At 42.5% G+C, this 13,358-nt stretch overlaps 2 protein-coding genes across 7 annotated transcripts; one reads left to right on the forward strand and one right to left on the reverse strand.

Moving 5' to 3' along the window:
• Positions 1-2,596: 2,596 nt before the first annotated feature.
• Positions 2,597-10,193, reverse strand: LOC107598588 (serine-rich adhesin for platelets-like). Of its 6 annotated transcripts, none has more exons than XM_016289970.1 (2): positions 2,967-8,806; positions 2,597-2,662 (listed from the first exon to the last, which is right to left on the reverse strand). In XM_016289970.1, exons 1-2 carry the CDS (start codon positions 8,789-8,791, stop codon positions 2,611-2,613), a joined length of 5,877 nt encoding a protein of 1,958 aa, XP_016145456.1. In that variant the 5' UTR covers positions 8,792-8,806; the 3' UTR covers positions 2,597-2,610. The 6 variants fall into 6 exon arrangements, with proteins under 6 accessions (XP_016145456.1, XP_016145460.1, XP_016145459.1 ...); XM_016289974.1 differs by lacking the exon at positions 2,597-2,662 and adding an exon at positions 10,132-10,193 and having other exon boundaries at positions 2,752-4,703; XM_016289973.1 differs by lacking the exon at positions 2,597-2,662 and having other exon boundaries at positions 2,752-5,559; positions 7,960-8,806.
• A 231-nt stretch (positions 10,194-10,424) lies between these two features.
• LOC107598638 (uncharacterized) lies at positions 10,425-13,356 on the forward strand. The gene is made up of 8 exons (XM_016290029.1): positions 10,425-10,708; positions 11,018-11,128; positions 11,558-11,589; positions 11,680-11,730; positions 11,791-11,859; positions 12,094-12,181; positions 12,260-12,454; positions 13,265-13,356. Exons 1-8 carry the CDS (start codon positions 10,642-10,644, stop codon positions 13,354-13,356), a joined length of 705 nt encoding a protein of 234 aa, XP_016145515.1. The 5' UTR covers positions 10,425-10,641.
• The last annotated feature ends 2 nt before the right edge of the window (positions 13,357-13,358 follow it).

A 13,358-nucleotide genomic window follows, 5' to 3' on the forward strand; every position in this document is an offset into this window, starting at 1 on the left:
ATTTTAACACATGAAGTGTAGACATTGTGAAAGATTCATTGTGCATACATTTATTGTGTTATAACAGAGCTTTATGAGATAGAGATTAACTGAGCTGTCAGCTTTTAGTGATAATAAAGGAAGCGCTGCTCTCATTCTGCCATGCCAAACATGCACGCAGCAGCCCATGCTTGCTTTTCTGTTAAAAATAACAGTGGTTTGTTAATGTTGATGCTTAGCCTAAATAACAAATATTTTAGCGGGGGTGTTGTGGAGCTTAGGAGATGTTACAGAACCATTTCATGTAAATTTCTTCGATGTACTGAAAAAGTCGATATAGATTACTTTTATGCAGGCGGGAGCGGGACAAAACATGAATGTCGCGGGCGGGAGTGGGACCAGATAAGATATATTCCTGCGGGTGCGGGACTCTACTTTGCAGTACAATAAGTTGTCCTCAAAAATGAGCCATGGGAATGTTTTCTGCCACTGTGGATTCAAATTGTATTTCCTACCATCAGTGGAGGATAAACCGTTATCGCCGCTTGGTTCCTCTTTTACGTTTTCGTCGCCCTCCTCTTCAATATCCTCCTCAGGATCGCCTGTTTCTGTCATGCTCCATCTTATGAAATAATGACTATTTGGCTTCATGATTCATGTATGTTCTGTGTCTATCTCTCACTATGCACTACTGCGTTTAGGCAACCTCACGTTTTTTTTTTTTATGTGGCGCCTGCACTCATTTTGCATGGATCACGCAAGTTTTTTTTCCAGAGACCGCGTTATTACCGTTTTATCTGCTTGTTTTTTTTTTGGGTAAAAAATTAATTATTCGCACACATGCAATTAAATACATTTTCCAGTTCGTGCACATCTATTTTTAGTCACAAATGCGAGTGAAATGCTCGCACTGTCGAGCCCTGGTATTTTTGGATTGTTAGCACGTCTTGACGCAAGAAATGTTTCACAATTCGCAAAAGCACAGGACGCGATTCACAAATGCGTGCAGCTATCTACAAATGCACAGGACGCGATTCACAAATAAATGCCAGGCAAAGTTGTGGTTGTGACAAACATATATTTGTGAATTTTTTTTTTTATTTGCAAATCTCATTTTATTTATTTGTGAATTTAATTCATGTTTGTGAAACTTTAAGATTAATTTGTGGATCTAATTCTATGTATTTGTCAATATGTTTAATGTTTGTTAATCTCTTCACATTTATTTATAGATCTTAATCTATTTATTTGGAATTAAGCAACAATTCTATCTCCATAGCTCGTGCTCTTCAGAGACAATCACAGAATATGACAGAGCTAGTGTTTTAAAGCGAAACACACTGGAATGAATAATTCACTGAAAACACTACGCGAGTCTCTGTTCTCTCTGCAATCTCTGATGTAATCAGCCTTGTTTCCTTTATATTAGCGCTGTTTTGGACGGATTGTTTGAATGCATACGATTACTGGATCATTGGACTGAAAACTTTCCCGGAGTTTAGCAGCTTAAAATGATCTGATCCCAAGCAGAGAAGCAAAATTGGGTTAAAGAGTTAGAATAGAAATTGTGCTTCAATAATGGTGTTAATTGCATTATATTATTTTAACGCGTTAAGGACTGTTAAATTAATCGCATGCGTTAACGAGTTAATGTTGACAGCCCTACTACATATCTAAATAAAAATAGACTATAGATATACAGTATATGATCCAAAGTAACTAGTAACCAACTGCTTGAGTAGTTTTTTTATCCGATACTTTTTTACTTTTACTCAAGTAACTATTCAGACTATTACTTTTACTGGAGTAAATATTTCTATAAGTACTTTTACTTGAGTACAGTTTTGGGGGACTCTACCCACCTCTGATAAAGGTGTAGATGTTTGTAAAATTGAAAAGTTGTTTCAAAAGAAGTGGTATACTACCTACTGCAGAAGTTGTAGTTTTCGAAGAGACTGTCGAGATTGTAGTAGTTTCCGTCATGCCCAGGAAAACAGTTTCCATATAAGTGAGACTTTTCAGAGCCATTGTGGCTTCAACATGTTAAGCCAGGAGTAGTTTCAGATGTGATTGTTCGAGCAGTTGTCATTACTGGTGTGGATATTTCCATAACTTTTCCTGTTGAATTAACAGTTTCAGTAAAAGTGGTGCCTAGGGTTGTAGTTTCTGCAGAATTGGTGCCAAGAGCACCATAGTAGTAGTTTCTGTTTGAGAGACTGATTTCAACAGCAGACATTAAAGCCAGGCATGGTTATAGCTGAAATTGCCGTTCCAGCAGTTGTCATTACACGTGTGGATGTTTCCAGTATTATAGCTTTTGAACTAAAAGAGGGTGATGTTTCTACAGAAGTGGTGCCAACGGTACTGGTTTCTATTGCAGTGGTACCTGTAGGATATATTTTTGTAGTTTTCAGAGCCATTGTGGACTCAGCAGCAGACTTTAAGGCATAATTATGTGGTACCAAGGGTAGAAGTTTCTGTAGGAATATCTTCAGAAGTGGTAGTTTGAGCCAATGTGGTTTCTACAGCAGATTGTTCCAACAGTTGTCATTACATGTGTGGATGATTCCAATACTATTCCTGTTGAACTAACAGATGGTTTTGTTTCAAGCAAAAGTGGTGGCAAGGGTACTAGTGTGTGCACAAGTGGTACCCAGGGAAGTACCTTCTACAAAAGAGGGACCAACGGTAATTTTTTTTAACAAGGTAAGGTAGTAGCTTCTACATTAGTGGTGCCTAATGGTAGTTTGAGCCATTGTGGGTTCAACAGCAGGCGTTAAAACAGGTGTGCCTATAGCTGTAGTTCCTGCTGAACTAATTGAGGGTGTTGTTTCAGCAAAGTGCTATCAAGCATTATAGTTAATGCAGAAGTGGTTCCAAGTGTAGTTTCTGGAGAAGTAGTGCCCAAGTTAGTACCTTCTACAGATGTAGTACTAAGGGTGGTGCACAAGTGGTACCCAGGGAAGTACCTTCTACAAAAGTGGGACCAACGGTGGTTTTTTTTACAAAAGTGGTGCCAAAGGTAGTAGTTTCTACAGTAGTGGTGCCTAATGGTAGTTTGAGCCATTGTGGTTTCAACGGCAGGCGTTAAGACAGGTGTGCCTACAGCTGTAGTTCCTGCTGAACTAATTGAGGGTGTTGTTTCAGCAAAAGTGCTATCAAGCATTATAGTTAATGCAGAAGTGGTTCCAAGTGTAGTTTCTGGAGAAGTAGTGGCCAAGTTAGTACCTTCTACAGATGTAGTACTAAGGGTAGTGCACAAGTGGTACCCAGGGAAGTACCTTCTACAAAAGTGGGACCAACGGTGGTGTTTTTTTTTGCAGAATTGGTGCCAAGTGTTGTAGTTTCTGCAGTAGTGGTGCCTAATGGTAGTTTGAGCCATTGTGGCTTCAACAACAGATGTTAAGGCAGGTGTAGTTATAGTGGTGCCAAGAGTAGTAGTTTTTGGAAAAGTAGTGCCCAAGGTAGTACTTTCTGTAGAAGTGGTAGTTTTGGTCACTGTGGTTTCATCAACAGATGTTAAGCAAGGCAAAGTTATAGCTGAGGTTGTTTTTCCAGTAGTTGTCATTACTGGTGGGGATGTTGCCAATACTATTGCCTTTGAACTAACTAAGGGTGCGGTTTCTCCAGAAATGGTACCAAATTTAGTACTTTCTGCAGAAGTGGTAGTTTGAGCCATTGTGGTTTCAACAACTGATGTTAAGGCAGGTGTAGTTATAGTTGAGGTTGTTGTTCCAGCAGTTGTTTTTACTGGTGTGGTTTCCAATACTATTCCTGCTGAATTAACTGAGGGTGCAGTTATTGCAAAACTGGTGTCAAGAGTAGTAATTTCTGCAGAAGTGGTAGTTTGAGTAATCATCATTTCAACAACAGATGTTAATCCAGGTATAGTTATAGCTGAGGTTGTTGTTCCTGCAGTTGTCAGTACAAGCATGGATGTTTCCAATATTCCTGTTGAACTTACAGAGGATGTTGTTTCAGCAGAAGTGGTGCCCAGGGTTGTGCTTTCTGCAGAAGTGGTCCCAAGTGAGGTAGTTCCTGCAGAAGAGGTACCAAAAGTAGCAGTTTCTACAGAAGTGCTGCCAAGTGCAGTACCTTCTACAGGTGTGGGTTCAAGGGTAGTACTTTCTGCAGAAGTGGTAGTTTGAGCCATTGTGGTTTCAACAGCAAATGTCAAGGAAGGCGTAGTTATGGTTGAGGTTGGTGTTCCAGTATTTGTCCTTAATGGTGTGGATGTTTCCAATACTATTTCTGTTGAACGAACTGAGGTAGTTTCAGTGATGCCAAGAGTAGTAATTTCTGCAGAAATGGTGCCTAGGGCTGTACATTGTATAGAAGTGGCACCAAGTGTAGTAATTTCTGCAGAGGTGGTACACTGAGCCACTGTTGTTTCAACAGCAGATGATAAGGCAGGCATAGTTACAGTTGAGGTTGTTGTTGTCGTTCCGGCCATTGTCATTCCAAGCATGGATGTTTCCAATAATTCTGTTGAACTTACAGAGGATGTTGTTTCTGCAGAAGTGGTGCACAGGGTTGTACTTTCTACAGTAGTAGTGCCAAGGGTAGTAGTTTCTGCAGAAGTGGTGCCCAGGATAGTTCTTTCAACAGAAGTGGAGCCAAGTGCAGTAATTTCTGAAAAAGGTGTAGTTTGAGCCATTGTGGTTTTGACTGCAGATGTTGAGCCAGGCGTAGCTGCTGTTGTTCCAGCAGTTGTTACAAGCGATGTTTTCAAGATTCCCGTTGAACTTACAGAGGATGTTGTTTCAGCAGAAGAGGTGCCCAGGGTTGTGCTTTCTGCAGAAGTGGTTCCAAGTGAGGTAGTTCCTGCAGAAGAGGTACCAAAAGTAGCAGTTTCTACAGAAGTGCTGCCAAGTGCAGTACCTTCTACAGGTGTGGGTTCAAGGGTAGTACTTTCTGCAGAAGTAGTAGTTTGAGCCATTGTGGTTTCATCAGCAGATGTCAAGGCAGGCATAGTTATGGTTGAGGTTGGTGTTCCAGTAGTTGTCATTAATGGTGTGGATGATTCCAATACTATTTCTGTTGAATGAACTGAGGTAGTTTCAGTGATGCCAAGGGTAGTAATTTCTGCAGAAATGGTGCCTAGGGCTGTACATTCTATAGAAGTGGCACCAAGTGTAGTAATTTCTGCAGAGGTGGTACACTGAGCCACTGTTGTTTCAACAGCAGACGTTAAGGCAGGCATAGTTATAGTTGAGGTTGTTGTTCCGGCCATTGTCATTCCAAGCGTGGATGTTTCCAATAATTCTGTTGAACTTACAGAGGATATTGTTTCTGCAGAAGTGGTGCCCAGGGTTGTACTTTCTACAGAAGTGGTGCCAAGTGCAGTAATTTCTGCAGAAGTGGTAGTTTGAGCCACTGTGGTTTCAACAGCAGATGTTAAGGCAGGCGTAGTCATGCTTGTTGTTCCAGCAGTTGTCATTACAAGCATGGATGTTAACAAGATTCCAGTTGAACTTACAGAGGATGTTGTTTCTGCAGAAGTGGTGCCCAGGGTTGTGCTTTCTATAGAAGTGATGCCAAAAGTAGTAGTTTCTGCAGAGATTGTGCTCAGGGTTGTACTTTCTACAGAAGTGGTGCCAAGTGTAGTACTTTCCACAGATGTGATTCCAAGGGTAGTAATTTCTGCAGAAGTGGTGCCTAGGGCTGTACATTGTATAGAAGTGGCACCAAGTGTTGTAATTTCTGTAAAAGAGGCAGTTTGAGCCATTGTGGTTTCAACAGCAGATGATAAGGCAGGCATAGTTACAGATGAGGTTGTTGTTGTTCCAGCCGTTGTCATTTCAAGCGTGGATGTTTCCAATAATTCTTTTGAACTTGCAGAGATTTCCGTTTCTGTAGAAGTGGTCCTTAAGCTAGTACTTTCTATATAAGGGGTGCCAAGTGTAGTCATTTCTGCAGAAGTGGCAATTTGAGCCATTGCCGTTTCAAAAACAGATGTTAATTCGGGTCTAATTATAGCTGAGGTTGTTGCTCCAGCAGTTGTTGTAACTGGTGTGGATGTATCCAACACCATCCCTGTTGAGCTAACCGAGGATGTAATTTGAACTGAAGTGGTGCCAAGGGTAGTACTTTCTATAGAAGTAGTGGCAAGTGTAGTAGTCCCAAATGTTCCTGTTGAACTTACAGAGGATGTTGTTTCAGCAGAAGTAGTGCTCAGGGTTGTACTTTCTACAATAGTGGTGCCAAGTGTAGCAATGTCCACAGAAGTGGTGTCAAGGGTACTGGTTTTGGCAGAAGTGGTGTCCAAGGTTGTACTGTCTACAGAAGTGGTGCCAAGTGCTGTAATTTTTACAGACATGGTTCCATTTGTAGCAATTTCTGCAGAAATGGTAGATTGACCTTTTGTGGTTTCAGCAGGAGCTGTTAAGGCAGGTATAGCTACAGATGAGGTTGTTGCTCCAGCAGTTGTCATTACTGGTGTGGATATTTCCAATATTCTTCCTGTTGAGCGAACTGAGGGTGTACTTCCAGCAGAAATGGTGCCCAGCATAGTACTTTCTATAGATGTGGTTCCAAGTGTAGTAATTTCTGCAGAAGTAGTAGTTTGAGCCATTGTGGTTCCAATAACAGATGTTAAGCCAGGTGTAGTAGTAACTGAAGTTGTTCCAGCAGACGTCAATACTGGTGTAGATGTAACCAATATTCCTGTTGAATTTACAGAGGATGTAGTTTTTATGGAGGAGGTTTTTAAGGTAGTACCTTCTACAGAAGGGGTGTCGATGGCAGTAGTTTCTACAGAAGTGCTGCCAAGTTTAGTAATTTTTGGATCAAAGTACAACTTTGTTGTTCCAGCAGTTGACGGTACTATTGTGGATGTTTCCAACAGTACTCCTGTTAAACTAACTGAGGGTGTAATTTCAGCAGAAGTTGTGGCAATAGTGGTACTTTCTACAAAAATGGTGCCATGGGTAGCAGTTTCTGCAGCAAAGGAGCCAAGGATAGTAGTTTCTGCAAAAGTGGTGCCCAGGGTTGTACTTTCCACAGAAGTGCTGTCAAGTGCAGTAATTTCTACAGATGTGTTTCCAAGTGTAGTAATTCCTGCAAAAGTGGTAGTTTGAGCCATTGTGGATTCAACTGCAGATGTTAAGGCAGGCGTGGTTATGATTGAGTTTGGTGTTGCAGCAGTTGTCATTACTGGTGTGGATGTTTCCAAGATTCCTGTTGAACTTACAGAGGATGTTGTTTCTGCAGAAGTGGTACCCAGGGTTGTACTTTCTACAGAAGTGGTGCCAAGGGTAGTAGTTTCTGTAGAAGTGGAGCCAAGTGTTGTAATTTCTGTAAAAGAGGCAGTTTGAGCCATTGTGGTTTCAACTGCAGATGTTGAGGAAGGCATAGTTGCTGTTGTTCCAGCAGTTGTCATTACAAGCGTGGATGTTTCCAAGATTCCTGTTGAACTTACAGAGGATGTTGTTTCTGCAGAAGTGGTACCCAGGGTTGTACTTTCTACAGAAGTGGTGCCAAGGGTAGTAGTTTCTGTAGAAGTGGAGCCAAGTGTTGTAATTTCTGTAAAAGAGGCAGTTTGAGCCATTGTGGTTTCAACTGCAGATGTTGAGGAAGGCATAGTTGCTGTTGTTCCAGCAGTTGTCATTACAAGCGTGGATGTTTCCAAGATTCCTGTTGAACTTACAGAGGATGTTGTTTCTGCAGAAGTGGTACCCAGGGTTGTACTTTCTACAGAAGTGGTGCCAAGGGTAGTAGTTTCTGTAGAAGTGGAGCCAAGTGTTGTAATTTCTGTAAAAGAGGCAGTTTGAGCCACTGTGGTTTCAACAGCAGATGTTAAGGCAGGCGTAGTCATGCTTGTTGTTCCAGCAGTTGTCATTACAAGCATGGATGTTAACAAGATTCCAGTTGAACTTACAGAGGATGTTGTTTCTGCAGAAGTGGTGCCCAGGTTTGTGCTTTCTATAGAAGGGATGCCAAAAGTAGTAGTTTCTGCAGAGATTGTGCTCAGGGTTGTACTTTCTACAGAAGTGGTGCCAAGTGAGGGAGTTTTTGCAGAAGAGGTGCCCAGAGTACTAATATCTACAGAAGTACTGCCAAGTGTAGTACTTTCCACAGATGTGATTCCAAGGGTAGTAATTTCTGCAGAAGTGGTGCCTAGGGCTGTACATTGTATAGAAGTGGCACCAAGTGCAGTAATTTCTGCAGAGGTGGTACGCTGAGCCACTGTTGTTTCAACAGCAGATGATAAGGCAGGCATAGTTACAGTTGAGGTTGTTGTTGTTCTGGCTGTTGTCATTTCAAGCATGGATGTTTCCGATAATTCTGTTGAACTTGCAGAGATTTCCATTTCTGTAGAAGTGGTCCTTAAGCTAGCACTTTCTATATAAGGCGTGCCAAGTGTAGTCATTTCTGCAGAAGTGGCAATTTGAGCCATTGTAGCTTCAAAAACAGACGTTAATTCGGGTCTAATTATAGCTGAGGTTGTTTTTCCAGCAGTTGTTGTAACTGGTGTGGCTGTATCCAACACCATCCCTGTTGAGCTAACCGAGGATGTAATTTGAACTGAAGTGGTGCCAAGGGTAGTACCTTCTATAGATGTGGTTCCAAGTGTAGTAATTTCTGCAGAAGTAGTAGTTTGAGCCATTGTGGCTCCAATAACAGATGTTAAGCCAGGTGTAGTTGTAAATGAAGTTGTTCCAGCAGACGTCAATACTGGTGTAGATGTAACCAATATTCCTGTTGAACTTACAGAGAATGTCGTTTCTGCAGAAGTGGTGCCCAGGATAGTACTTTCAACAGAAGTGGAGCCAAGTGCAGTAAATTCTGAAAAAGGTGTAGTTTGAGCCATTGTGGTTTTGACTGCAGATGTTGAGCCAGGCGTAGCTGCTGTTGTTCCAGCAGTTGTTACAAGCCAGGATGTTTCGAAGATTCCTGTTGAACTTGCAGAGAATGTTTTTTCTACAGAAGTGGTGTCAAGTAAGGTACTTGCTGCAGAAGTGGTGTCAAAGGTAGTGGTTTCTGCAGGAGTGGTAGTTTGAGCTATTGTGGTTTCAACTGGAGATGTTGAGGCAGACGTAGTTGCTGTTGTTCCAGCAGTTGTTACAAGCCAGGATGTTTCGAAGATTCCTGTTGAACTTGCAGAGAATGTTTTTTCTACAGAAGTGGTGTCAAGTAAGGTACTTGCTGCAGAAGTGGTGTCAAAGGTAGTGGTTTCTGCAGGAGTGGTAGTTTGAGCTATTGTGGTTTCAACTGGAGATGTTGAGGCAGACGTAGTTGCTGTTGTTCCAGCAGTTGTTTTTACAAGTGTGGATGTTTCCAATATTCCTGTTGAACTAGCAGAGGATGTTTTTTCTGCAACAGTGGCACCAAGGGTTGTGCTTTCTACAGAAGGGGTGCCAAGGGTAGTAGTTTCCACATCAGTGGTTTCCAGGGTTGCTCTTTCTGCAGAAGTCGTGCCCAGGGTTGTGCTTTCTACAGAAGTGGTAGTAGTTTTTGCAGAAATGATGCCAAGTGTAGTAGTTTCTGCAGAAGTCATGCCCAGGATTGTACTTTCTACAGAAGAGGTGCCAAGTGAGGTACTTGCTGCAGAAGTGATGCCAAGGGTAGTTGTTTCTGCAGAAATCGTGCCCAGGGTTGTGCTTTCTACAGAAGTGGTAGTAGTGTGTTGGCTCAGGTGAGATTGTCATTACATTTGTGGATGCTCCTAAAATATTTACTGTTGAACTAATGGGGGGCATTATTTCAGCAGTATTAGTTCTCGGAGAAGTAGTTTCTATGGACGTTATGTCTGGAAAAGTAGTTTCAGCAGAAGTAGTTTTCAGAGCTATTCTGGTTCCAGCAGCAGATGTTAAATAAGGCATGGTTTCAGGTAAGGTTGTTGCTCCAGCAGTTGTCATAACAGGTGTGTATGTTTTTAATACAATTTCTGTTGAGCTAACGGAGTGAGCCGTTTCTGCAGAATTGAAAGGAGTCAATGGTATATCTGAGAAACCCCATTCATAATCATGTCTTGTGCTTTTCAATGTAGTCCGGCCTGTTTGTGTGGGAGTACTTGATGAAAGTGTTCTTTGGGTAGTTTTAGGGGTTTCTTCAAATTCCCCACATGGAACAGTGGGTTTGACATCAAAGTCTGGAAGGTCAAAATCTGTCCCAAACTCTGCAAACGTTCCAGCAGTTGTTACAAGCGATGTTTTCAAGATTCCTGTTGAACTTGCAGAGGATGTTTTTTCTGCAGAAGTGGTGCCCAAGATGGTACTTTCAACAGAAGTGGTTCCAAATGTAGTAATTTCTGCAGAAGTAGTAGTTTGAGCCATTGTGGTTCCAATAACAGATGTTAAGCCAGGTGTAGTAGTAACTGAAGTTGTTCCAGCAGACATCAATACTGGTGTAGATGTAACCAATATTCCTGTTGAACTTACAGAGGATGTCGTTTCTGCAGAAGTGGTGCCCAGGGTTGTACTTTCTACAGAAGTGGTGCCCAGGATAGTGCTTTCAAAAGAAGTGGAGCCAAGTGCAGTAATTTCTGAAAAAGGTGTCGTTTGAGCCATTGTGGTTTTGACTGCAGATGTTGAGCCAGGCGTAGCTGCTGTTGTTCCAGCAGTTGTTTCAAGCCAGGATGTTTCAAAGATTCCTGTTGAACTTGCAGAGAATGTTTTTTCTGCAGAAGTGGTGCCAATGATTGTGCTTTCTACATAAGGGATGACAATTGTAGTAGTTTTTGCAGAGGTTGTGCTCGCGGTTGTACTTTCTACAGAAGTGGTGCCAAGTAAGGTACTTGTTGCAGAAGTGGTGTCAAAGGTAGTGGTTTCTGCAGGAGTGGTAGTTTGAGCTATTGTGGTTTCAACTGGAGATGTTGAGGCAGACGTAGTTGCTGTTGTTCCAGCAGTTGTTGTTACAAGTGTGGATGTTTCCAATATTCCTGTTGAACTAGCAGAGGATGTTTTTTCTGCAGAAGTGGCACCAAGGGTTGTGCTTTCTACAGAAGGGGTGCCAAGGGAAGTAGTTTCCACATCAGTGGTTTCCAGGGTTGCTCTTTCTTCAGAAGTCGTGCCCATGGTTGTGCTTTCTACAGAAGTGGTAGTAGTTTCTGCAGAAGTTGTGCCCAGGGTTGTGCTTTCTACAGAAGTGGTAGTAGTTTCTGCAGAAGTTGTGCCCAGGGTTGTACTTTCTACAGAAGAGGTGCCAAGTGAGGTACTTGCTGCAGCTGTAGAGCCAAGGGTAGTGGTTTCTGCAGAAGTCGTGCCCAGGGTTGTGCTTTCTACAGAAGGGGTGACAAGGGTAGTAGTTTTTGTAGAGGTTATGCTCACGGTTGTACTTTCTACAGAAGAGGTGCCAAGTGAGGTACTTGCTGCAGAAGTAGAGCCAAGGGTTGTGGTTTCTGCAGAAGTGGTGCCAAGGTTAGTAGTTTCTTCAGCAGTTGTGGCAAGGGTATTGGTTTCTGCAGGAGTGGTAGTTTGAGCTATTGTGGTTTCAACTGGAGATGTTGAGGCAGACGTAGTTGCAGTTGTTCCAGCAGTTGTTGTTACAAGTGTGGATGATTCCAATATTCCTGTTGAACTAGCAGAGGATGTTTTTTCTGCAGAAGTGGCAACAAAGGTTGTGCTTTCTACAGAAGGGGTAGTAGTTTCTGCAGAAGTTGTGCCCAGGGTTTTGCTTTCTACAGAAGGGGTGACAAGTGAGGTACGTGCTGCAGAAGTAGAGCCAGGGGTAGTTGTTTCTGCAGTAGTCGTGCCCAGGGTTGTGCTTTCTACAGAAGTGGTAGTAATTTCTGCAGAAGTGATGCCAAGGGTAGTAGTTTCTGCAGAAGTCGTGCCCAGGGTAGTAGTTTCTGCAGAAGTGATTCCAAGGGTAGTAGGTTCTGCAGAAGTCGTGCCCAGGGTTGTGCTTTCTACAGAAGTGGTAGTAGTTTCTGCAGAAGTGATGCCAAGGGTAGTAATTTCTGCAGAAGTGATGCCAAGTGTAGTAGTTTCTTCAGCAGTTGTGGCAAGGGTATTAGTCTCTGTGGTAGTTTTAGCAATTGCGGTTTCAACTGGAGATGTTGAGGCAGGCGTAGTTGCTGTTGCTCCAGCAGTTGTTGTTACAAGTGTGGATGTTTCCAATATTCCTGTTGAACTTGCAGGGGATGTTTTTTCTGCAGAAGTGGCACCAAGGGTTGTGCTTTCTACAGAAGGGGTGACAAGGGTAGTAGTTTTTGTAGAGGTTATGCTCACGCTTGCACTTTCGACAGAAGAGGTGCCAAGTGAGGTACTTGCTGCAGAAGTAGAGCCAAGGGTAATGTTTTCTGCAGAAGTTGTGCCCAGGGTTTTGCTTTCTACAGAAGTGGAGCCAAGGGTAGTGGTTTCCACAGTAGTGGTTTCCAGGGTTGTGCTTTCTACAGAAGTCGTGGTAGTTTCTGCAGAAGTTATGCCAAGGTTAGTAGTTTCTTCAGCAGTTGTGGCAAAGGTATTAGTCTCTGTGGTCGTTTTAGCCATTGCGGTTTCAACCACAAATGTTATGGCAGGTGTTGGCTCAGGTGAGATTGTCATTACATTTGTGGATGCTCCTAAAATATTTACTGTTGAACTAATGGAGGGCATTATTTCAGCAGTATTAGTTCTCGGAGAAGTAGTTTCTATGGACGTGATGTCTGGAAAAGTAGTTTCAGTAGAAGTAGTTTTCAGAGCTATTGTGGTTCCAGCAGCAGATGTTAAATAAGGCATGGTTTCAGGTAAGGTTGTTGCTCCAGTAGTCGTCATAACAGGTGTGTATGTTTTCAATACAATTTCTGTTGAGCTAACGGAGTGAGCAGTTTCTGCAGAATTGAAAGGAGTCAATGGTATATCTGAGAAACCCCATTCATAGTCATGTCTTGTGCTTTTCAATGTAGTCTGGCCTGTTTGTGTGGGAGTACTTGATGAAAGTGTTCTTTGGGTAGTTTTAGGGGTTTTTTCAAATTCCCCACATGGAACAGTGGGTTTGACATCAAAGTCTGAAAGGTCCAAATCTTTCCCAAACTCTACATCAGCATCAACAACAGGAGTTGCAGTTTTGGTGACCCTGTCTGGTTGTGTAGCTGCACTTGAGGATTTCCCTTCTTTGGTTGTACCAAGAGTTATATTTGGTGGCCTGAAGGGATCGGTGTTTGTCCATGAAGTGGGGTGTGGATATATAGGTGTGCTGGATGGGAGTGTCCTTTGGGTTGTTTTAGGGGTTTCTTCAAATTCCCCACATGGAACAGTGGGTTTGACGTCAAAGTCTGGAAGGTCAAAATCTGTCCTAAACTCTGCAAACATTCCAGCAGTTGTTACAAGCGATGTTTTCAAGATTCCTGTTGAACTTGCAGAGGATGTTTTTTTTGCAGAAGTGGTGCCCAAGATGGTACTTTCAACAGAAGTGGTTCCAAGTGTAGTAGTTTCTGCAGAAGTAGTAGTTTGAGC

Source organism: Sinocyclocheilus grahami, unplaced genomic scaffold, assembly GCF_001515645.1.
Source record: "Sinocyclocheilus grahami isolate Dianchi unplaced genomic scaffold, SAMN03320097.WGS_v1.1 scaffold253.1, whole genome shotgun sequence".
In the NCBI taxonomy this organism is placed as follows: Eukaryota; Metazoa; Chordata; class Actinopteri; order Cypriniformes; family Cyprinidae; genus Sinocyclocheilus; species Sinocyclocheilus grahami.